This window comes from Suricata suricatta, chromosome 1, assembly GCF_006229205.1.
Source record: "Suricata suricatta isolate VVHF042 chromosome 1, meerkat_22Aug2017_6uvM2_HiC, whole genome shotgun sequence".
Taxonomy (NCBI): Eukaryota; Metazoa; Chordata; class Mammalia; order Carnivora; family Herpestidae; genus Suricata; species Suricata suricatta.
Window position 1 is genome coordinate 23282335 of NC_043700.1, and position 26606 is coordinate 23308940.

At 37.1% G+C, this 26606-nt stretch overlaps 1 protein-coding gene across 2 annotated transcripts in view; it reads left to right on the plus strand.

Moving 5' to 3' along the window:
• Window positions 1-338: 338 nt before the first annotated feature.
• The window catches only part of LOC115288180 (rho GTPase-activating protein 7-like), a 97921-nt gene continuing 71653 nt past the window's right edge, over window positions 339-26606 (plus strand). The window contains exons 1-2 of one of the 2 annotated variants that reach the window (XM_029935269.1): window positions 339-401; window positions 15569-16708. In XM_029935269.1, coding sequence (XP_029791129.1) covers window positions 15692-16708 — 1017 coding nt within the window. In that variant the 5' untranslated portion in view covers window positions 339-401; window positions 15569-15691. Of the gene's footprint in view, window positions 402-7398; window positions 7452-15568; window positions 16709-26606 lie in introns of those variants that run through there. The other variant, XM_029935262.1, reaches the window with a different exon arrangement.

The following is a 26606-nucleotide window of genomic DNA, read 5'->3' on the forward strand; positions in this document are numbered from 1 at the left end:
ATTATAAGACGAGCTAACATCTATTATTAATTGATGCACTAATTAAAGCCATATTTGCAGTTTCCATTAGCTTATTCCCTAAATTCTCCAGAGTTGGCTGTCTGGTTTTAATCAAAACCAAATGGTAGTCCAAGTTCCCAGCCTGGAGCGGCTAGGAGGAAGTCATTCAGTGGAGGCACAAGAAAGCAGAAAAGATAAACAGATGATAGTTCACAAAATTTGTGTCGGACAAAGGGTGCAGATACTGTGAGCTGCGTCGGAGATGTGATTCAGGGACTCTGTCATGCTAGATGGAAGAAGTTGCAAGTGGTTAATGTCAGCAAGACTGTAATAGGATCAAGATGGAGTCTGTCTCCTGCTTCCCCAGCACCGCATTTGTGTAACTGGAGGATTCTGACGAGGTAAAGCTGCATGTGCCATGCCCCAAACTACTTTAATTCTGTGAAGGATTCCTGGGATTGGAGAGACTTGAAGGCAGTGTTCTGCCTCCTGGCTTCTTGGGATTAGGGTCCCAGATCTTCTCAGGTACAGGAGGCAGGGCTGCAGCATTTTAAATTGTAAGTAGGGTTTAAAAAAAGTTTTTGTATGTAGGGGATTACTGGTTTTAAAGCCCTAAATTCATCTTGCTCTCATAAGAGAACTTTTGAAAGGAGAACGGCAAAGGTATTTTGATTAAGTTGTGCTTGTACATTTAATATAGTGGAAAAGCTGTAGAGGAGGGGAAAAAACTTGTTTTCTTTCCTTTTTTTTTTTTTAATTCATCAGCAGGGTGGGATAGAGAAAGCTCTACGACTTTATGACTCTCCAGCTAATCACCTCAGGAGCTTTGACGAACTCACTTCAGTTCTGTGTAAAATCAGAACTCCTAAAACGCCCGGGCGGGCTGCGCTCGGCCCCCCTCCCTCTGCTTCGTGCACTCTTTCTCACATGCACTACTCAGAGGCAGGAAATGCTTCCCAGGCAATCTGGGCCTGCTTGTGGAGGCCCCTTTCGCAAAACATCAGTCTGAATTTAGTGGACAGAAGTCACTAGGAACGCCTTGACAGACTCCTGCTTTAACTAAGGCTCCCTCCAGCTGCAGAGGGTGTTTTTGTTAGAATCACACACTGCGTAAAACTGCTTAGAATAGAGCCATGATCTCAACCACGAACTGTGAACTTATATTTTGGAGGAACTAACGGGCACGGACTTCTTTCCTAGCCTGAGTGTTGAACAATGTCACGCCTGGGCGTTTCAGCTCCTCGTTGTCTAGGTAAGACGCTGCTGCGGACTCTCTGTCTTTGTACTTTGAGGCAATCTTTGACGAGGCAGAAAGTTTGACAGAAATGCTAGCATCTTGCACTGAGTGGTGATTTCCTAAGTTTTGGAGCTCAGCTATGAAATTAGAAGTGGGAAATGTTTAGTGAGGGGAAAACTGTGAGTCAAAAATGTTTTAGCACAATGTCAATTCTAAAATAGGCTCCATAGAGATTTTACTGTTTTCCTCCATGGACTAAGATTTTATTTTAATCCCTTTATCTTAACTTTTTTATGAATAAAACTAGGTTTCTTATACATGGCATGGTGCAAACAAATACATATTCTCACACTTAAATGTGAGGTGTAAAGGATTTCTGTTTATCTCCCCTTCTTTTGCCAACAGGGAGAGTAGATAGCACCAGAGTGACTTTTCTTGATGATGAATCTCCAAAGAATATTCTGTGTGTCATGGAAAAATATGAAAATTAGACTCCTCAGTTTCAACCACAGTTCAAGCTGCTAATGTACAGCTTAAATGTTTCATTAAGAAACAGGTAAACACATGAAACTTCAAAAATTATTTCTATCCTAAATACTATTTAATCTGACTTTCAAAACTTTAAATATCAGAATTGGACTTAGTTTATATGAACTTTCCTGGATTCACTGCCCAGGTAATATTTGTGTGAATATTTGTGAATAATTAAAATAAATCTCAATGACAATGACATTCATTATTATCATTTTAAGACAGCTGGAAATCACTACAGTCATATGAAAAATCAATCATATTCATATATTCATAATTCATGTAATCATAAAATTAGATTTCTACTGGTCTGTAATCTCATCTAGGAATCTTAAATGTTTAAGTCTGTAGTATATGAAGAAAGAAATCTAGCAATGACTGAAATAAAATATGCTTGCAATGCATAACATAGTGTTACATTTATATTTCTGAAGATTTAAAAATGAAAATAACTATTTTAAAGACACAATGTGGGATGGCATGTGAAGGAAATAAATATTCATGTGTATCTCCGTATCAATTAAATGAACGTGAAATAGAATAACTGAAAGATGAAAGCTATTTGACAGTTGTATCATAAGAAATCAAGTGTTTTCATTCTAAATTTTCACACAGTACAAGGTGCCTATTTGTTGCATTAACGAAGTTATTGAATTCTATGCTAGAATGAATTATCTTGATCTATTTTAACTATCCACTAGGAAATTAAGATGTGTTAATACTTTTCAATGTTAAAAACATCTGTCGTTAAGCCTGTTAAAAATAAAATGGTGACTTATCTAAATTGTGATTTAGTAATCATAATTCAAAAAACTTCATAATTCTTAAGAATTCACAATTTGAACTCATAATTCCAAAAAATTTCAAGGAAGAAGAGATCTCATCAGAGATAGCTTCTTTAAGCACTGTCCTGAGTTTGCCACAAAAGAGCTGAGGAATGACATTCAAAAGTGACCGGTCCAAGGTCACACCACGAACTAGTGGAAGAGATAACAGAGGAACCCTGCTTCGTAATTCAGGTATCTTTATACTACATCATTCTCTTCTCAAACAATAATGATAATGCAAAGTGAAATAGGAAATATGTCCAGTAGAAGGCTGCTTTTAGACAGAATCTTTGTAACACCTCTTTAAAAAATAACAAAGGCTTAACGATGCTACCCATGTGGGTAAAAAAAAAAATCATGGCTTAGAAAAGAATCAGATTCACTAAGTAATGAACTTTTCTCAAATGCAAAAGTTTTTTATGCCTTTAACACTTCAGAGGAGTAATTGTTGGTGACTATTTTGTTATATTTCTTATTTATAGCAAGAAAATCAATCCATATACTAATAATTATTGCAATTTTAAACTGATGTTTCTTAAAAGCATAGGGCTAGAAAGGGGCTTGTCCAATTGATGTCCTCATATTCAAATGGTATCATAACAAATCTACCCCAACCAGTGATGATCAGAGATTTTATTCCCTACATCAGAATCTGTTTAAGGATCTCATGTACCCAGACATTTTATCTAACCTAAATCTCTATTGCTGTAACCTATGGGTTTTTCCTCTGTAGAAACATGGAAAATCTAAATGGACATATGAAAACATAAGTGTACATTTGTGGGCCAAATAAAACCCACTTGCTTTCATCTTCCCTTGTATGGCTTATTTTCAATCCTTTAATTATTTTATACATCTACTCTGGGCCTTCTACAAGGTCTTCTAGTTGTAGAATATAGGATTTCTTACAGTATATAAATAAATGTCTGAGCAGTGCGTTGTGAAATGAGAGAGTTGGCTGCTTAAGCTGTATCATACTTCATGTATGACAGTATATGTTGCCATCCAAGCTGAATACTTCACAGTGCACAGCAAGAAATGTTCTTATAAAACTAATATATGTCATTTCTACGATATGCCTTTTCTTAGAGGGAATGTGTGTCGTGATCCTTTTCTTTCCATTTTTATGACCCAGATCGAATTTCCTAATGTTATTACCCTTAAAAGATATACTGTTCCACACTTGCGGTGTCACCATACTGCACATCATTGGAATGAGGAATAAATTCAATAAAGCGGTAGCCTATACAACTGCCTGCATGATAGTAGAGAGCCAGCAAAGGAATGATTCAGTTTATAGTTTTCTTAAGGATATTATAATTTAAAAGGAGGATTTTTCTGACCCCATTTAAACCTGCCCACACCATACACCTCACTACAAAGACTTCAGGCATGCTTAAATCTCAGTCATAGAGGATTGGGTGTTACTGGCTTTCAACAAGTTTAAATTTGGGACATTTTAAAATTAATCTTTTGGGGATTTTTCTTGTTTCTTCTTGGAGAATGAATGAGTGAATGTATTATCTTACAATGAGAATCTATCTTTAGAAATTATTACAGTACAACAGATTTCCAAAGAGATGACCTTGTCCTGGATCAGAGAATTTTATTATCAAAACAGAGAAATGTCAGTAATTGTACATGAGAATTGAAAGAGGATGAGGGAAAAGTCATGACTGTCATACCTTCCTACCCCACGTGAATGGTAATCCCCATATGCCTACAATTTAAACCAAACAAGTTTACAAAGAAGTACAACTCCAAATTGACTTTGGTGTGGATATAGGAATGCAACTTTGGCATTAAATTGGTAGTCAGTTCATAGAGTTTTGATGGTGTCCATGCCTGTTTGTCAATAAATGTTTGTGAAATAAATCGGAGGGAAAGAGGAAAGAAAAACAGATATACCAGTGATAAAGAATGGGAATTGTGGGACATTTTTTTTAATTTTCCAGACATCCTGTGATGATAGAATAATTTTTACAGAGGAGGGAAAATAAGAGGCTGTCAAAAATCATCCGAGGCTGAAGCCAAAGGTTAACAACATTCTCCTAAGATGCCATTACAAATTCATTAAAAACCAGAAGGAAGCATGAGCATCCAGAAATAGTTTAAAATGAAAAGTTACATAAAGCTAGTGACAGAGCTCTAGTGCATTTCCCACTATTTAAATGGTGTGGGGAACTAGAAAGCTCATGGGCAGAGTCAGAAAACTTGTTCTAATTTGCATCTTTGCCACTTGATGTTCTGTGATTTGCAGCACGCCCATAACTACTTTGAGTTTCTGCCTTTTATTGGTAAAATGTGGCAGAGAATGAAAACAGCTATCTCGCTGGGTCATGTTGAGCATCACATGAGATTTTACATGGGCAAATTGTTTTGCGCACAGTATAACAAACAAATCTTTGTTTAAAAAAGCATAGGTCAACTAGTCAAGAAAGAAAGAGTCTTGATGTTCCACATTTTGGCCAAATCACTCATCTATATTGAAACAGCCTGGGCCAATAAGGGATAGTCCAGCTCATACTCAGCCATGGATTCTGTAGCTAAGATCAATCAGAAACTAAAGGAGTCATTGTTGTTGTCATTGTCATCATCATCATCATCGTCATAACCATTAACATCATCATTATGTCCCTTAACACCTAGTGTGTTCTTGCAGTATGCCTTGGGTCAAGTGTTCTACATATCTTATTAGCTTAGTATTATTATTTTAGCTTACTTTTATTATTTACCCCTCAACAACTTTTCATTATTCCCATTACAGAAGTGAGAAATCTGAAGAACACAACATTTCGGTAAGTCAATCACCAGGAAAAAGAAATGGTTCTTTAACCATCTGGCTTCCACACTCACACACACAAAATGGATATAATAACTTCTCCCCACTGATAGGTACTTGACATTAGGCTAGTTACTGAGCCCTGCCAAAATTCCCCCCTATAAAATTAGGGCAATGATAGCAACTACTTCACAGAGTATTTGTGAGTATTATTATCAAGGGACTTGGTATAAGTACAGTACCTGACCCATAGTAAATCCTTAGTAAATGGGAGTGTATTTTTACTGTTACTATTATTATCATGACCATCAAAGTTTCCAGTGTACCTACTGTTAGTTCTGTATACAAAAAAAAAAAACATTTGGTAATAAAAACAGGCTCAACCGTACATAGATGACAAAATGAGAATTCTGCATGTTAACTAGAGAAGGCACAGTTGGTATCAGAAGTAGCAACCCCTACGAGGATACAGACCTAACAGAAGTAGCTAAGTTCCCAGTGATTTCATGTTCCTGATTTCCATGGAAATTGTACTTATTTGAATGAATGACATCTCAGTATCCTGTTGTCACCTAGCAATCTAAGCACCTGTGTTGATGTAGCCATATCTCTTATTTACAGTTAGCGATTACTGTGTCTACCGTTAGAGGGTTCTTAGAAATGATAGCAAAGCTAAAAATAGAAAGTGGCCACTTAAAGCAAAGACACATCTCACCATGCTGATGATAAAGCATTATAATCCCTGTCCCTTGTTGGATAGAAATGCTGTTTTGACATTCAAAAAAAATTAGCAGCCAAGCTCTTGATATCAAATATAACTCTAAGCTGTTTCCTATTGCACAAAAAAATTGCAACAGAAACACGTTCATAGCAAAATCTCCTTTTTTTGGTTATAAGGGATTCTGTAGGAAAAAAGATACGGAGGCAAAAACCTAAATGATTAATTATTCATTAATGAACTTATTTGCAGAGAACATCTAAGGTATGGTATAGTTCTAAATCCTCAAAGGATTTTGCATAGGATGGAACACTATCAATGAGAAAACTGTGTACTTTTGAAAAATAGGCAAATCTAAAGAAAATACACATATCTGGGAATTATTGCATCCATGATGCAATATAATTCCCCATGACTGTATTATTTTTTAACTTTATTTAAATCTAAGTTAGTTGACATATAATGTAATAATAGCTTCAGATATAGAATTTAGTGGTTCATCACTTACAGGTAACACCCAGGGCTCATCCCAACAAATGCCCTTTTTATTGCCCGTCACCCATTTAGCCCTTCCCCCCCACCCAAAACCCCTCTGGCAACTTTTAGTTCCCTGTATTTAAATGTTTCTGATGGTTTGCCTCCCTCTCTGTTTTTATCTTCTTAATTCTTGGATCATCTGGAAACCGGTAATTGTCAAAAAGGTCTTAGTGATATCAGGCAAATATTATGAAGTATTCCAGGATTTCCTCAAATTACATGTGGGCTGCTTAAGAAAACATTAAGAGAATCAGCAGACCTGGCTGACCTGAACTATAAAGTGGTAGTAAGTCACACTGCCAGTACCAGGGCCCTTCCCTGAGAGAGAAAAAGAGAGAGAGAGAGAGAGAGAGAGACAGAGACAGAGACAGAGAGAAAGTAAGTGAGGAAGGGGAGGGGAGGGGAGGGGAGGGAAGGAAGGGAGGAGGGAGGGAGGGAGGGAGGAAGGAAGGAAGGAAGGAAAGAAGGAAGGAAGGAAGGAAGGAAGGAAGGAAGGAAGGAAGGAAAGAAGGAAGGAAAGAAGGAAGGAAAGAAGGAAGGAAGGCGGGGCCTGGGTGGCTCAGTCAGTTAAGCAGCCAACTGTGAGATCAGGTCATGATCTCACAGTTCATGGGTTCCAGGCCCATGTCCAGCTCGGTGCTGACAGCTCAGAGCCTGGAGCCTGCTTCAGATTCTGTGTCTCCCTCTCTCTCTGCCCCTCCCCTGCTCATGCTGTCTCTCTCTGACTCTCAAAAATAAATTTTTAAAAAATTATAAAAAAAGAAAGAAGAAAGAAAAAAAGAAATTACTGAATGTGCGTTACATAGCAGGAACCTGGAGGTAAAAATAGGGCATCACAGGAATAATAATTTATAATTTTAGAAACCTGCTTTTTTATGATGTACTAACTTCTAGTGGATTGACAGAGTTAACGCCTAGAATCTTTGACCCCAAAAGCTAAGAATAAGAAAAAATTTTCTGAGCTCAGTAGAACTGAGATACACATAAAAACAGATCAATACTAAAAGAATACTTTTCAGATTGGGTGCCTACTTCTTCAGTCTTCTTCTAAAGCCCAAAACTGAGGGAAGTGTGGATATGTCTTTTGGAAAAATTAAAATACTACTTATTCCATTGGCTTAGCTCATTATAGACAGTTTATTCTATAACATACTAATTTTTGTGATATGCAGACAGACTAAATACATGGAAGCCATTTCAAATGTAATATTTTAAGCTTCATGAAGCAATTTACCAATAAAGAATTTCATTAAGAGTTTGTTTTCCACAGACAGCTAAGAGGCATAATGAGTAAATTCCAACATCTGACAAAATGTGTAGAAGTAGGTGGATAATGATTTTGTGAAGAATTGGGACACAGATTTCTACTAAAGAAAGAAAATCTGCATGCAATCATATGGAGATAAATTCACACATCATATATTAACGGTCTCTCTCTCCCACAGTCTATTCCTAGCCCTGTCGGATTTGGATCAGACAGAATGAATATTTTAAAGGAAGAGCACTAATTATCTTTTACTAAAATTTGGCTATCCCAAGCCCTGACTAGACTCATAGAAATGCTTTTTTTTTTAATGTGTTATCTTTTTTTGGCTTTTTGTTCATGCATTTACATAAAGGAATTAAGAAAAGTCATATCTGCCTACGCTTTCTTACTGCTTCTATGCATCTTGAATATGAGACATCAGTTTGGCAATGAAAAGCATTCCTCTTCGTGTTATCATTGAGTTGGCGAGCAGTGGGAAGATGCCCAAATGTGAACAATTTGGCTTCTAGATAATTTATTCCTTGACAGCCACATCCATAAAATGAATTTCATTTTGGCCTCTGCAAATTCTCACTGTAATCAATATTTACTTTGAAATTAGTGAGCCTACATTTAAGGAACTGTACTAAGTTGTGATCATGTCTGTGTTGTTGCTTCTGTTATAATTGTCTAATTCAGTTTGTAAGTGGTTTGGGGGCACTGACTCTTTGCAAATGTAACTCCCTGAAAGTTAGGCTCAGAGACATTAAGATTTCAAATCGTGATAGGACCTCCGGGTTCCCAGGCACTCCATTTCACTGACTTGACCCTTATATTAGCAACAAAGTAGGTCAATGTAGAAATGTTCTTTTCTTAGTTTAGATGCATTTTCTTACTCTTTAAAGAGTGTGTTTTTGAGAGTTGAAACTACTTTTAATTAAAATATTATTTCCCTCATTTCTTCTCTTCTTTCCCACAAAGGCTGAGAATAGGCTATATGGTAAATATTACATTTATGTACGCTTTAAAACAGTTCTAGAAGGACAACATGACCTGAAATTTACCAGGGGATAAGTAATTAAGATAAAAGACCCTAAGGGAAATGAGAAGCAACTGTGACCATCTAAGAAAAGAGTAGAAAAATAAAGAGAAAGTGGCAGTTCTATTATGTCTTTATTTTCTCATCTACTAAATATATAGAATCTGTGGGACGATGTTTAAAAATGACCCAGGAGTCCATTGTGTGTGCGTGTGTGTGTGTATACATATATTTTTAATTTTTTGTTTATATATATGTGTGTATATATATGTACGTCTATATATGTCATCTACTTCTTAAAGGATAAAATGAGCTTCCCACATTTAAGGGGTTGATTCAGAAAAGTTGCCATTTTCTAAGTACTATGAATTCTCGAGATATCCAGAAGAAGTTGTAAAATAGTATAATGGAGAATTCCTCTTTTCATATGCAGTTACTCATTTCAGGTTATGTACAGCTTATTTTCCATGTCTTATTTTTTTAATTTTAAAGATTTGTTAAATGCTTTTTATTTATTTTGAGAGAGGGAGAGAGCACACATGCACACAAGTCAGGGAGGGAGGGAGGGCGGGAGAGAGAGAGTGTGAGCAAGCATCCCAAGCAGGCTCCATGCTGTCATTATGGAGCCAGATGTGGGGCTTGAACTCATGAACCATGAGATCATAACCTGAGCCAAGATCAAGAGTTGAACGCTCAACCAACGGAGCCACCCAGGTGCCCCTTGTTTTCTATATCTTAAAACCTCTGTTCAGATAACGTTTTAGAGAGCTACAGGTAAGAGGATTACCAAGAATATTTGTCCTGAATTGCAGAAGTTCTTAAAAGGGTCAAAGGAGGAAAAAAGGCCATAAAAAAAAAAATCACATAAGAATCTTATTGAAAACTGCACAACACTATTGGCTCAAAACAAAAAACACAAACTGACATTTTCATTGCACTAAAGGCATGAGAAAGACACGTGTAATTGTGAGAGGGTGGTATTGTGAATAGGGAAGCAAATACGAGGAATAGTTTGGCCACGTTGGGTATGTCGCAGAGGAACTGCAGTTATATTTACCTATCAACTCAATTTAAAGTCACTGCTGTGGGGGCGCCTGGGTGGCTCAGTCGGTTAAGCATCTAACTTCAGCTCAGGTCATGATCTCATGGTTCATGGGTTTGAGCCTCGTGTCAGTGTCTGTGCTGACAGCTCAGAGCCTGGAGCCTGCTTCAGATTCTGTGTCTCCCTCTCTCTCTGCCCCTCTCCTGCTCACACTGTATCAGTCTTTGTCTCAAAAATAAACATTTAAAAATTGTAAAAAATCACTGCTCTGGAACATATGAAAATCTAGGTTAAATTTAGATTATTATTTAACATGCTTTCTGAGATTCAGAAAGTTTTCTTTATCGCAAGCAAATAACACATAGAATCATAACAATTTAACTTGTTTTTAGCTGTTTCTTCTATTACCTCCGTATTTCTAAACAATAGAATTATATTGGCGTTTTACTCATTTTAGACATTATAGTTAACTGTTATGAAAAGTAAAGAGTTAGCTCTGTGACACTACTCTTCCCTGCATGCCTAACCCCATCCCCTACAAAAATGTTATGCTCCAAAAATAGTTGCTTTCATAATTTTTCATTAAGTCAGCATTTACTATTTGCATTATTTTGGCTACACAAAAAAATTCATAGCTAAGCCAGGTAATGTACTATGTTATTTTTTTCCTTTCTTTTAAATCTCTTTTTCCTGGAGGTAATAACTGATTTTTCTAGTTTTCTGTGTAACTATTGCTACTTATTTCACCTAAATTGTCTGGTTTACTATAGATTCCTCTCAATGTGGTCACATACCTATATAATCTATTATTTCCATGTTTTTCCTTAGAGATGTCTCTTGTAGAGAACTTTGGGGTTTATGTGAAATGATTGCCCACTAGATCTGCTACATAAATTTCATCCTGAAACTTCCATTCACTGGACTTTGTGTTGAATGTCTGACTTCCTTGTTGCCATGTCTTTTCCACTTTATATATTCTCTTCTTTAGCTGGAACTATCCCTCCAGTAGCTTCCATATTTTAAGCCTCTTCATATAATTTCAAGGTAGAAATAATTTCCCATAAGAATTTTGAAGATATATTTGCCTGTCTTGTTTCCAGTTTTCCTATTAAGAAACCCAATACCACTGAGATTCCCAATATATAATATATGATCTCTTTTCTCTCTCTGATAACATTTATGTTCATTTGCTTACCTCTAAAGTTCTGAAATTTCACAATTATGTTTCTTGGTGTGGTCTATTTTTATTCCTTGTAGTACTGCATGCTTTATGGATTCCCTTGTATCTGAAGACCTGGGTCTGTACAGTTTTCTGAAAAGAAATTTTTTACATCTCTCCTCTGAATTCTCTCTGAATGCACCTGAGAAATCTGGTTCCCCTCCAAGATGACAAATGGATTTTCAAATTGTTAGTAATTCTCTGGAGTTTGTTGTTGCCCCTGCTATCTTTCTGAAGGAGGTGGTTCTAGAACAGTGAAACTCTGAACCTCGGTTCCCATTTGATCTGGATGTTGTGGAGGCAGGGAGGCAGGCCTTATTCCTCTACTTTTCTCCTCTAGAAGCCCTATCAGACATTTGCATCATCCTCATACCACCCACTGTTTATGAAGAAGGAAGGAAGGGAGGGAGGAGGGAAGGAAGGGGAAAGGAAGGAAGGAAGGGAGGGAAGGAGAGAGGGAAGAAGGAAGGGAAGGAGGAAAAGAGGAAAGGAGGGAGGGAAAGGAGGAAGGGAAGGGGGAAGAAAAGAAGGGAGAGAGGAAGGAAGGGAGAAGGGGAGCAAGGGAAGGAGGAAGGTAGGAAAGGAGGGAAGGAGGGAGGCAAGGAGGAAGGGAGGAAAGAAAAGGGGAAAGAAGGGAGGAAGGATGGAAGGGAGGGAGGATGGAAGGGAGGAAGGAAGGATGGAAGGAAGGGGAAAGGAAGGGAAGGGAAGGGAAGGGAAGGGAAGGGAAGGGAAGGGAAGGAGAAACTAATGATCTGTTTTATGTTAAACTGTACATGGGTATTTGTGGCCATGAAAGGACTTAGTTTTCTTTACATGGGTTTCTCCCATAAAATCCTAAGTTCTTTTAGGAAAGGTAGAGTATATTATTTAGGTTTATATTCCCAATGATTAGCAGGGTGTCTGTGGCCCCTCGGCACTAAATAAACAGGTATTGAAGACTTGATCTTGGCCAGGTAGCTTTGCTGTCAGTTCCTCATTGCTGCCCCCTTGATTTGAGCCACAAGTGCTTTGTTTGCATCACCTTCTTCCCAGCTATAGAATGAGCAGTGGTGATTATCATCAGGTCTTCTTTTCTTAGGACAATTGCCAGGCCAAAATACATAGTATGTTTTTATTTCAGAAGCAGGTATAAAGGAGAACATGATCATTTGATATCAGTTATAGGTCAGTGATTCTCAAACTAGAAGGTCTCCAACTGTTGTTATTGTTTAGTATAATAATGTTTAATTTTCGGGCACCTGGCTAGCTCAGTTGGTTGAGTGTCTGACTCTCGATTTGTGCTCAGGTCATTATGCTAAGGTTGTAGAGTTGAGCCCTGTGTTGGGCTCTGCACTGAGTGTGAGGCCTGCTTGAGATTCTCTCTATCTCTCTTTCTCCCTCTCTTCCTCCCTCCTCCTCCAACCCCCTCCCCAACCTACACATGCTCTCTTCCTCCCTCTAAAATGACAAAAAAAAATTAAATACACTTAACTTTAAAATACTATATGACATAAGATACTTATGTCAAGGAGTGGTTAAGTATTACAAAATTACTCAAACAATAAATCTAAAATTAATTGTATCTAAGCATCGTATGTACTAATATCACACAAAGCAAATTTGGACATTTTACAAACATTTGCCAAAATTGTTACATAATCAGAAGCACACAGACTCTCTTGTAGTATTAATACAGTGGTGTTTGAACACATGCTTTTCAGAAGTTAAAAATCCCCATGGAAAGTCACTTCAAAACTCAACGCCCTGCAATGACCTACACTTTTCCAGATCCTTCATCCAAATCCTCAGCAGCTGACCTCATTGTGAATGGAATTGCACAAAAGAGATTACAAAAAATATTAAATAGAAATTTGCAAAATAACTAGTATTTTGAAATATAATTTTAAAGAAAGCAGTGTGGTGAGGAGGCTGATGAGGAAAATCAGGTCTTCTACAAGATTTCTCAATCTATAGGATGGGTTCTAGTCAATTCAATGATTTAGAAAATGAGACCTATATGCTCAGATGTAATTGATAATAATCCAATACTCCTTTTTCTTAATAGTCTGTTCAACCTTTAGATCATAGAGGCAGATTTTAGCTATAAATCTTATAAATAGAATTTAAATAGGAAGTATGAATAAGTAGGTCTGGAGAGATAAATTTTTTAAAAATCTATCAGACCATAGGATATGGAGTGGGCACTCAAAATGTAATGATGTTGGTCATAATGAGAATTGGGGAATTTTATGTGTTAAAAAATATAGACACCACACATTCACAGGAATGATTTGGAAATGTCCAAAGAACTTAGATTAGCAGGACAGAAGGAGTTAATGTCTTAATGTGTTCAATCTACCTAATTTACGATCTCTCTTCGCAACTAGATGGCCTCAGAACTTGCCGAACCGTCTTCCTTTGACATTATAAAAACCCTTACCTGTTTGCCAAGGTTAAGTGAAATAAATTAATATTATGATAAGGCCTTAGGGGCAAAATTTTTATGTCATCTGCCCCCCCAAGGAGTTAATAAAACTCAATTTCTTTTTAGTAAAGGAAATGAATTTAGAATTTAGTCTCAACTTAAATGTAAATGTGGCTTAGGAATGACACAGTAATACCACTTGGCATTTCTTAAGTAAGCCTGCTCTTTCTACACTGGATAAAAATAAAGAAAAGAAAGCATCTAAAGCAGAACCGCCCTATTACAACCCAAATTTGCCCATGAAAGCAGAAATTTTCTGGCCTGCATCTATGCGTTTTTTCCACTTTCCATAGCCTCCCACACTATAATGACTTATGCATGGAATTCAGGGACTTTATATTTTCTTTTGAGTGCAAAATGAATGCCAACATGGAAAATGTGCATGCTGGCCATTTTCAAATGGTCACAGACCTTTGAGAGAACCAGATAGTATCCAGAAGGATATTTGGTCAGGCTAGGGTACCAAATTCTAGTACATTGCTCAATAAGTCTGCTGGTCTTCACAGGATGGGAATATTTACCTTTCTGGCAAGTGCTTAGTCAGAATAGCTGGAAGTTTTTGGGAGAGACTCAGAATCCTTTTCAATAGACTGAAGTGACCCAAAACCAGCACAGTAGTTAATCTTGTTTATGGCTGAAATCAGTAAGCCAATCCATGTTATGTGCTGACAGTTCTTGTGTAGAGGAAAAACCAGAAGTGTCTACTCTTTGAATGGGATTGTTCTTTTATGGTCCAATAATTTGGTTTCATTATGGGGCAACATTTGGATTAGTCATCTTTGCAAAGTTCAGTTTACATTGGTATAATTAGTTTCCTTCAACTAAGGGGTTTGAATAATTCAAGGCAATAAGGAGATGGATGCCTGGAATGTGTTTGTATTCTATTTTATCTTATGCCTGGTTTTCGGGTTTACCTAAATTTTTATGGCTAAAGTCTAATGGAAGTATACAAACGAAACTCCTTAGAAACCAAGACGCAGACTGAAATTTCTGAAGAATTGTCCCAAATGTTTCACATGCACATATCTTCTTTTTGATTCTCTGAGTTCCTCCCTGAGGAGTTAAGATTTTATACATACTAAATATATGTGGAGGGAAGGGGCACAGGTAGAATCTCATTCCATGGAGATAGTAAAGTTTGTTGGCCATTTAAATTTGGGCCTCAGAACCTGGGCAACCCTCCTAGATGTATTACCTTGGGCAAGTTATTCAATATATCAACAAAATGAGTTTGCCACCTAGTAACAGCAGTAATAGCATGAGTGTAAATGTATTTATGCTAAGGCATGGTCAGTGGTCTATGTTTACATTTTCTTATGAATTATGTGTTAATAGAAGCTAAACTAGATTATTCCATGTTTCTTACTCACTCCCTGGAGTAAATACATCCTTGTAGTTTGAGATCTGTATTAGCTCTTTCTCAAACTAGTCCATTACACATGCCGTCCCTCTAGCTCACAGTTTGTATGAGCATCTCCTGGTGGCCATTGCTACAATTCAAACCAAACAGCAAGTAGATTTCTGTAAGGACTTGTGTGCACAAAAGTAAAGCAGGAAAGCACGTAAGCTAGAACAGCAAGTTTCTTCTGGTGAGTTTATTAAGCACTGCAATGCAAATACGTTCTTAGTGGAGTGTCAAACATTCAGGACTTATGTCTTTATTCATTAATAGGTCAATCGATCCACCTGCCTTTCAAATGCTATCAATGTTTTTTGACCGGAATTATTAAATGTGAAATTTTCTTCTAATATTAGGCTACTTTTTAAAGAAATAACATCATTAAATCTATGGAATAGAGGCTTTGTAAAATCTCTTACTTAATCTTTCAGAGCACAGATTAAGTACTCTCTTTTCCAAGACATATTTTGACTCCAGAATGATTATCCTGAACTACGTATATATTTTTTAATTTTTTTCAATAGGTGGTGAAATGACAACATTCACTCTTCTTCAATCAGTGCATATGAAGTAATGTTTCCTCAAGTTCCATCTCCTTTAGTGTCATATGGAACGTATCTCTCAATCTGTTGTTAAACTACGATGACATGTCTGTAGCTATCAGAAAGAGAAGCTGGGAAGAACATGTGACCCAATGGATGGGGCAGCCTTTTAATTCTGATGATTATAACCCAGCATGTCATCATGGACTAGGAGCTGACAGCTCACAGGCAAGCATGGAAAAAGATGCAACTTTAAATGTGGATCGCAAAGAGAAGTGTGTTTCACTACCAGACTGCTGCCATGGCTCAGAGCTGAGAGACTTTCCTGGGAAGCCAATGGGTCACATTTCAAAGGAAGTGGATGAAAATGACAGCCCCGAAGGTGAAGATCAGTTTCTTTCTCTGGAGGCCAGCACGGAAACACTAGTGCATGTGTCTGATGAGGATAATGATTCTGATCCATATATTACAGATGATAAACCAATGTTAACTACCCAAGGACATAAAATATCAGACCAACATACTATCAGAGGAGCAGGCTCCTTAGTAAAGACACTGCTCATCATGGAAGGTAACCAAAGTAATTTGTGGGGGATGGCTGGCAGAGCTGACTTAGCCCTAGTAGAGGAAAAGAGGGAGAAAGATGCTGGTGATGTTACAAGTAAAAGCCTGGAGCTTTGTAATGATATAAGCTTAAGCGAAGCAAAAGATGCATCCAAAATAAATGCATGTGACTCTTCAAATGTGAAAGATATTGTGCCTGAGAAGCAATTGCTTAATTCGGCTGTAATTGCTCAGCAACGAAGAAAACTTGACTTCCCTAAAGATGAACATGAAAGAAACACTTGCAGTGTAGAACAGGATGAGTTCTTGGCTATTCCTTGCAAGGGCAGAGGGCTGCCATTATTCAAAGCAGATTCTGGAAGCCGCCTTCTACAACCTCCTTCCTGCCCTAATGGAACGTCAGCTGAAAATGGCCTAGAGAAGAGTGGCTTCTCAGAACATCAAAACAAAAGTCTTCCAAAGGTCAGCTCCGAAGATGGCATGCAGTGTTTACACTTGAAGGAGACTCTGGCCACCCAGGAACCCACAGATAATCCGGTCAGGCTTCGCAAAAGAAAGGTAAGGCACATATACAGATTATCTGGCTTTTGGGATTTTATAAATATCCTTGTTTCCATCATTTATTATTTGGCTAGGATTAAAGAGATATGTAGATGTTTCTTCTGCCCTATAGTGTTGCGGTATAACTCAAGGATTATCGTCTTAGGGGAAGCATCAGAATGTGCAAAAACTAAAATATAATAACTGATTCATTTCACTAATAGTATTTATCATATGCTTTTTGGAATTGTGTCGAAGACAGAATTGGTTTCACTTTCCTTGGTTGTCATTAAATAGCCACCCGATAGCTCAGAGTTCAAGTCCTAGCTGAAGAATGTTCTCTAGTTTTTAGAAAGAAGGTAATAATATTTTCTTTATTTAAAACCAATTATTTGCACTTATTTCATTTTTCCTTAAAAATATATTTTGTCAAAATTAAAGTGGTATGAATCACATGTTAAAAATTACCCCTTGGGGCACCTGGATGGCTCAGTTGGTTAAGCGGCCGACTTTGGCTCAAGTCATGATCTCACGGTTCATGGGTTTCAACCCCATATCGGGCTCTGTGCTGACAGCTCAGAACCCGGAGCCCCTGCTTTGGATTCTGTGTCTCCCTCTCTCTCTGCCCCATCCCTGCTCTTTCTCTGTCTCTCTGTCTTTCAAAAATAAATAAATGTTAAAAAAAATTTTTAAATGACCCCTTTACACCTACAAAGATAACATTATGCCCTAACCCCAAATATTTTGATAAAAATAATGCTGTGGCACATTTGCTATCATTAGATGTATCAACTTTTCTTTAACTCTGAATCAAAAAGAATCAATAACTGAAATTATTTTTATAGTGAGGCTCCTTTAACTAATCCTTTAGATGCCATGCTCCCCTAAGAAGTTTGCAAGTGAGAGAAGCAAAGATTGGAGTAGAGTTATCTGAAGCATGCTTTAGCTAGTAGACTCTTGGCCAAAATTTGTCTTATCTTTAGGATTTTCCCCAAATTCTTCCAACAGTGTAGTGGTTTACTATTCTGATGTAAATACAAATATAATTTCTTCCACAAATGCAACATGGTCATTGGCATCAAAAACTCCCTGTGGACCGAACAACATCTTTCCTCCTCTTTTGATATAATATTAATCTATAACGACAGTTCTCCTAACACAAACCAGTGTTCTCAGTTCTGTTCAATTGGGGCTCTGTACAATGAGGAAAGAAATAATCTCCAACTCTTTGTGGTTTAAAAAAAAAGTCTGGTTTCCATAAACTGTGGTTTTGCTAACAAACTAGATCAGTAACATGTCATAAGTTAGTTTAAATGAAGTCAACGACTTGACGGCAAAGATCATATATATTGTATTGAAGTATTAACGCTCCATAAAGTTGTTATTATTGGCATGCTCAGGTCACTTTTCCAGAAATGTCATATATCCTATCAAATCTGCTGGGAATGCAATAATGACTGACGTAAGAAATTATTAATCGACCTATGACATAGCTCCCCTAAAATAAGACAAACCCTGCCCAACTGCCAACAAACATTAAACATTCCAGAAACATATGCTCACCACTTGGACATTTATATCAATACTAAGAATGCTGGAAAGAATTTTCTCTTGGACATGTCACTATAGCATAGTTACATTATAAGCGATGTAATTATAACCTATTTACAAGTTCGAACTTAAATATTCTATTTTAAGCATTTTGTCATTCTAAAGTGTTATGGCATTGTCTGATGGAACATTTGCTTTGATTCTAGAATTCATTCGGGACGCTTTGTAATAAACAGATTAATTGCAAAATTTCAAGTTTGGAATTAACTCTGGAAAAGTATCATTATAAGAGAAAGCTCTATAACTAAAGTCTGTAGGAATTCCTGTTCTATTTGATAGTGAATGAGTATTAAAATACCTTTGAATTGGCAATTAGCCATTTTAGAGCTTTACCAAAGAAAATAGTAATGCAAACTTATAAATGTGCAGAAATGTTTGTCATTGTATTGAATGTTACTGAAAAAAAAGAACTTAAATTTCCATCCTTAAAGAATGCTTAATTATTGTTTATCTAGGGTTTGGAGTGTTATGTAGTCATTAAAAGATAGAGGGAGACCAATGTACACTAATCGAATGATCTCATGATATAGTATATTTGGAAAAAAACAGTGGCAGACCAGTATGTATATACCTGTATGTATATATAGTACATACAAAGCTTATGTGACAAAATGTGTATATATAGATAAAAATATAAAATAAATAGGAACAAGGGTATAAACTTCTCTGTATGATTAAAAAAGACTATGCAAAAATTTGGCTATCTAGGCATAAAATTGTTAATAGCAGTTATTTGGAAAGAATGGAATTAAAAGTATAGAAGCAGGGGATTTTCCCTTTTTACCCTACATAATTGTTATAAAAGGTGATAGAACTATGGATGAAATGCATGCAACGGACAGAAGTACAAAAACAAACTAATATTAGATACATAAAGTATTTGGAACATGTTATGCATGGCACAAAATGACCTTTATATAGTTATTGTGAGTACCATTATTTCTATGAAACAGAAACAAGTGTGTATAAAGTTTTTCAAAACATCAACAAGAATTCCAGTCAGCCACTCCACTCCTAATACCAGTGCACATCATTTAAAACAGATAAACCTTTTGGGGAGACACACCAGCCACATTTTCATGTCACAGGTGTTAGGTGCCAGATGCTGAAAATAATTTGCTTCATTGTCCATATCTTTAAAACAATTTGTCAGCCTTGGAGACAGCTTTAAGATTAGTGTATGAAAAGGTGAAGTAGAATATAAGCTAATTAAATTTTAGAGAACTTTAATCAGCTCATTATCTGATGGTCATGTGAGTGAGCCAAATCCTTCACTGAATTCATGAGCATGATTTTTTTTGGGTGGGGGGTTGGGGAGGGGGTCAGGATATAATCAAAGTTTTTAGACTTGAAAAAAAAAAGAATAGAAAACTCAAGTAGAGTTCCTAAGAGTGATCCTGAGAATGTACTGAAATAGCATTGTAGAGCTATCATTGTAGTTTAGATATATATTATCATTTCTTGAAACCTGTAAATCTTGGCAGGCATTCACTGTTTTGCATGCTGTATTTTTGTTGTTGTTGTTGTTGTTGCTTTCCAGTGTTATCTCTGGCCGTCCAAGGATAGCTACACATATTTTTATTAATCATCTCAAGTGGGGAGGCCTACATTTGTAGTATATATAAATATTAATCTTTTAAGCTGATAATACTCCTAAATATGATGAAATATATAATTAAAGTGAAGCCAATGAAATCAAGGGGAAACCAAGTGGATTTGGAGCAGACATGAGCAAATGAGTCAGAAGGTCGTGTGGCAGATGACCAGCACTTATAAAGTGTGGGTGGGTCTTTGGGGTAAGGCAGCTGGTTCAGAGCAATTCTCAGAGACAAATTCCACAGAAATCTGGAGGAGGGAGCCACTCTAAGAAGTGGTCTCTTTAAACCAAATGAGATGTGAAGATGGAAAATATGTAGGGAAAGGCTTGAGGTTAGACTTTTTAAAGAACTAGTGTATTTGTTCTTGATGGCGGTTAGCTAATTAAAGAGAATCCAACATTCAGTCTTCTCTAGAGACTATTTAAATAGTTCCCAAAGTTTTGCATAACCATAATAGTTGTATAAATGTATGAACATATTTTTATTTGCTCACATAAAACATAATCCATATTAAAATATAACATAAACTTCAGAATATATTGCAAAAATGATCTGAACCTTGAGAAGATACCTGATTCCACATTCGAACAAAAATCTCATATTCCAACCAATAAATGGAACTCTATCATTTTTTCTGTAGTTTTGACTGCTGTCATAGAAAGCCAAGATAAAATTGGATTAAATATAACATCTTTTTCTAACACACACTTAATAATTGGGGGTAAACAGTACTTTGCCAATATGTAGCCTCTATGTTTTCACAGCCCCAGACCCCTTCCATCTATCTACCCTACCACATTGAGCCCTTATCGGTAGTCAAGTCAATGGGAGGAGGGGTGCAGGGATGGCCACAGTCCTTTGTGAAGGCAGGACCCAGAAGGTGCACACTTCTTTCCTCTCACATTTCATGTGCTAGAATTTACTTACATGGGCACACCTAAGCCATAAGGGCTGAGAAATGGAGTCAGCACTCTGGGTAAGGAGTCTGCAAGTGTCTGCAGGTGTCTTAAAAATTCTATTATCAAAGAAGGAGGAGAAATTTTATATTGAGTTATCACTCATACCATTAAATATGTTGAGGAGCAACACTCTAACAAATTTATTCCAGTGTATCATGGCCTGTGGTGAAAGGAATGAACTGATTTGCTAGATGTTAGGTGGTATTTTGAATAAATACTTGATTTAATTTCACACTACAGAATACCCTTCCTTCTGTGTTAGGAAACTTTTCAAAGTGATGTTGATTAAATGCTACACTTCTTTAAGGAAAACTCCCCAGGAGCAAAACATTAAACATTATATACTGTACTTCACCTCTGGACAAATTTAATACATTAATTAGAAATAACTTATAAAATCAAGTATTTTCTCCTTGCCCTATCTCTAAAATATGTATAAATTCAGTAAAAGCACATTTCTACTTGAAATGACTTTCTCATTCCTTTCTATGACCTTCTTGTTTTTTTCTGTCTCCTACTGCTTCTGTGGGAGCCTTGTAGCATGAAGAGGCTGTCATTGACCAGTGGGTGACATAAACAACATTATAAGTTATGGAGAAGATAGAATGGACCAAGATAGGAAGCCAGATGGAAGAATACAAAAGGGCAGGAAAAAATTATCTAAGAAATAAAAAACAAAAGGATGGCTAAGCTAAAGCCCCCAGATATGTTGAATGAAACAGGGACTAGTGGAAAAATTAGAGTTTGTTAATAAGCCTACTATCATTTGACAAAGAAGGAAGGAAGACAAAGCAGGGTAAGTATGTATAACTCTGCAAGTAGATTCATAATAACAGCACGATTTTATACTAAGTTCACAGGGTTTTTAAACAGATAGTCCTGGGGGCGCCTGGGTGGCTCAGTCGGTTGAGTATCCTGCTTCGGCTCGGGTCATGATTTCACAGTCTATTGAGCCCCACATCAGGCTGTGCGCTGACAGCTCAGAGCCTGGAGCCTGCTTTGGACTCTGTCTCCCTCTCTCTCTCTCCCTCTCTCTCTCTCCCTCTCTCTCTCTCTCTCTCTCTCTCTGCCCCTCCACCACTTGTGCTCTGTCTCTCAGAAATAAACATTAAAAAAATATTAAACAGATAGTTCTGTTGGGTAGATTATATTGTTTCTAAACTTTGTTTTCCTGGCTCCAGGATTAGGACTGGCAGAGAAAAGTCATTACCAGGCGGAAATTGGGCCTGTAGAGAGATATCGCTGGGTCTTCCCAGCCATATTTTAGCTGGGTTTGTGTCTCAGGTAAATTTTGCAACTTTGAGAGCCACTCATTTTGTGTTGTTAGGCCACTGAAAACCATCAAATTATTTTATGCCATTTAAACCAGTTTTTGCCTTATTAACAACTAGAAAGCCAAAACCATATCTGCAGACATTTGGGGCTCAAGTATTTTGCCTCATAATTGACATAGCTTCCCTATATATAGTCCCCTCTCATCATTATATGATAAAGGATAACACCAGATCTAGTCTCTGATAAAACCAATCAATAATTAATATGGAGCATTTTCAATATCCCAGGCCCTAGTCCAGGGATGTGGTATACCGCCATGAGTCAGACAGCAGTTCCTTCCACTGTGGCGCATACAATCCCTGACACGCTGCTAGAGTGTTCTCAGGGAAGGCATCTGTCTGACTCACGCTGTATGCTAGCACAGAAGGGAACAGTAGTGCATGAGAAAGAGAAAAGTGGTGGGGCAGAGGAAGGGGGAAAGAAGGAAAAGGAAGAGAGAGAGAGAGAGAGAGAGAGAGAGAGAGAGAGAGAGGAAGGAACAGAGGGGAGGATACGCTATAGAAGGTTACCAAGAGAAGCACCAGTCACCTGCTAGGAGAAGCGAGACTTCAAGTCCTTGATGAAAAGTGGATTTGTAGCAGGCTGGAGTCAGATTCTATTTTAGCACGATGCAGTTATGGTTATCACCAGCCTGAGTCTAGCAAGGAGACAAGGGATGTGAATTTGACTCCAGTGCTTATAGAGCAGGTGGAGAGGAATTATTGTTATTATTGGTTCACATGAGGAACTCTGCAGTTTAGGGCCAGAGTTCTCCGACTCATCTCTACCAGGCTGCAGGGGAGGCCCCTGTGAGCTCCTGGTCCAAGATCCTCAACAGGTTTCACTTGGTGGGGGGACTTTTCCAAATTTCCTCAGCTCAGATAGTTGCCTTATTCTCTCTTCATTCACAGAGGACTTCTCTCTTTTGAAACCTTTACTATAAAATCATTTGATCCTGCCACTGCTAAATAAAACTGAAGCAGCTGACGGGAGCAGTTTTGTCTGTAGTCTTCAGCCCAGTGCTTTGAACTCTATTCATCAGTGTTTGAATGAATGAATATTCCTCGCATGGTAAACAACTTCTTTTCAGAAGACAAAATCAGGTGTCAAGAACCCAGGAATAAAGATGCAGAAGAAATGGAATCATACAGCCCAAATCAGACAGCACATATCACATGCTTTGTGCCATAGTCTCCTCTCTGTGCTCCCTGCTACTTTCATGCTGAAACAGAGCATGAGAGAGGAGGCTGAAAAGAACTATGTAAAATCTGGTTCTCCAAGGCAACCTTTGAGTTTGATTATCACCACCACTGGTCTCGAAACAATGAATTAATTTTAACTAATTGGTGCATAGACATCGGAGGGGTAAATGTTACTTAGAATCTACTCAATTGTTTCCAGAGAGGAATGGGCAAGAGTAAGGGTAGGGAAGGAAAATATTAGAATATCCATTCACATTCATTTTTAATTTTTATCCTTTAATTTTGTATCTATAAGATATCTTATATATTAATACAAATGTATGTATGTTATAGTTTATAAGTAAATAACATACACGTGCTCACAGAGGAGCATGTGATAAAAAATGGTGGGAGGCCATTGGTTCAGAAATTCTCCAGCTTTTCTGGGTCATGTCATTCCGAGGAAGTCAGGAGTGGAGTGGAAGGGGAAATGACAGGAGAAATAGAGTAAGAGACTGAAAGACAAATGAGTAGGAGAGATTAGGGGTTTGTTTAGAAAGTATCACACAATAGTAAATTTCCCTGTAATTTATATTGTGAAAAACCACATAAAGTAAGGAGATTTGTTGCTAGGTGCCTCTAAGGCAGAAAATTTACTCTGAATGAAAACAATTAGATCTAGATTTTTCTTGTTCAGATTTTTTTTAAGTAGTTATGAATGTGATGGGCCTCTGATCCAAGCAGTGACTTGGACCCAACTGCAAATTTACATTATTAGTAACAAGATCATTAATAAATTCACATTAACCCAACATCAGCTTTTATTAGCCTAAGAATTAATACATTTATGATGTTATTTTAAATAATTGATGGGTATTTCAGAGCCGACTGTACATTAAAGGCTGTCATAACAGTGAAACTGATTTAGTTTCTTCCTCATGGATTTCTGTTACTATAAACCAGGACCAACTTATTAATCTCTTAATACCAACAAAACCACCATAGGTTTTGGCTGCCTCCCTCGAAGAAATGCCAATATCCACAAAAGTTGGGATAACTAATAGCCTACAGAACCAGGCCCTGCCTCTGGTATCTGGGCACTAAACACAGTGCTCCCAGCAAAATCTGCTCACTTTCTGGCTCATGTTCTTAGAAATAAGGTACTTATTATCCTCGCTGCCAACACGATCTCTATTCCACAGGTAGTTTTCTAACTATCAAGAAAATTATAGTGCTACTTTCGAGATAACCTCACAACTTTCAAAGGAAACGTAAGCAAATAGGAAAATACACTTTTATTCTTTTATCAGTTCTGTTTCTACATTGGCAGAGGAATAAAACTAGTGATTAATGAAACTTTTCAATTATGGGTTCTATTTTTTGAGCCCATGGAACTTCTAAAAGGATTTTATATACATTAAATGTTTTATATACATTACAAGTTAACCCAGGGTTTTAAAAACAAGTTGAAATAGCATTATTATTTGGTCTAGAAAATGAGTAGCTTCGTCTGAGCTTGATTTTCTAACCAAGAAAATAAGCTATGGTGAGGAGAAAGAGCACAGTCTAAATTAAGGGATGATATTTAATCTTTGTGAAGCTTATATATCCCCCCAAAGAATGAAGGCAACATTCCCTACATCACAGGGTCACTAGAATATTAAATGAGATAGAAAATGTGATTAAACAACTACCTAGTACAACTACTGTAACAATCCATTTTAACAAAATTCAAAGTGGTTTGACAATTGAATAACTGGAAAATTGCAGGCAGAGTCTCTATTCATAGCATAAATAGCAGCCGGGGTCCGTAGCTACTTTAACTGGAGGTTTCTCAAGGTCAATGGTAAGCCTCCACACCTTCTACACTATGAGTATGCATAGAACCAAGTAATTAACCCAGTGGGCTCTGAAACCAAACTGCTTCCCTCACGTGTAGCTTTGTATCTTTGTATGTTACTCATTTCCTCTGTGCCTTGGTTTTTTCACCTGTATAATGGAATACTTCACTCTGTTGTTAGAAAGATTGAATGTTAATATATAGAAGTAATGAAAACAGTGCCTGGTACACAGACAACACCATGGACTTCAGTTATTAGTAGTAGTTGTTTTTCTTGTTTGTTTTACTAACCTGCCCTTGTTATGGATCTTAGGGTGAGCTTAACTTATCTGAACAAGTGTGGGGAAAGACTGATAACATTTGAGAGAGGATTTAGAATCATATAGAATCATATTATATAGTATCATATATACTATACCATACTATCATGTAGTAAAGCATGGAATATGCATTCATTAACTAAATAAACATTAAGTACCTTCTCCTTCCCAGCATTTTGTCGGATGCAGTGTAAGATCTGAATAAAACTCATATATATATATCCTTATGTAAATGAACTTACATATTGAAAGGGCTATGTCACATAAATAACACATAACAAAATATTCACTTAAATTAACTTTAATAACTATTACTTTTATAATCTAATATAATACTAGGTTTGGAATCACAAGTAGAGTAACATCATGGTTCAACCTAATCCAAGAAAGAAAGTACCAAGATCTGTGGAGCTAAAGCATTACAGGCTAGGAGAGGGACCCCATCCCTGTGAGGAAGTCAAAGAAGGTTTCACCAAGTGATGCCTCAGCTGAGCTTTGAAAGATGAAACGACTGTGGCCTCGTGAGAATGAAGGAGAGGAATCTCTCTGTTCTTACTTTAACTGTTCTTGATAAATGAAATGTTATTTTTTAATACACAGATTTCGGTCTTAGGGTAAATGAAATAAACAAATACTTCAAGAAAGTCATTTTTTAATTTTTTTATTTTTTTTAAATGTTCATTTATTTTTTGAGAGAGACAGAGACAGAGCATGAACAGGGGAGGGGTAGAGAGAGAAAGAGATACAGAATCCAAAGCAGACTCCAGGCTCCAAGCTGTCAGCACAGAGCCCGACACAGGGCTAGAACTCACGAACCATGAGATCATAACCTGAGCTGAAGTCGGACACTTAACCAACTGAGCCACCCAGACGCCCAAGAAATCATTTGTAAATAGTCACTTTTAAATGCTAAGGTGTGTTTTCCAAACTATTTCTTGGTGATAAAAACACCAGAAGAGGAGAATAGCACTTCATATGCCATACTTTACCTCAGGCAAAACAGCTTTCAGTTTTCAAACTTAGATTTTTAGCTTCATAATTTCTGGGCCCACCTTACCTCAAATGAATAAATAATAATCTGATTTCAGCATAT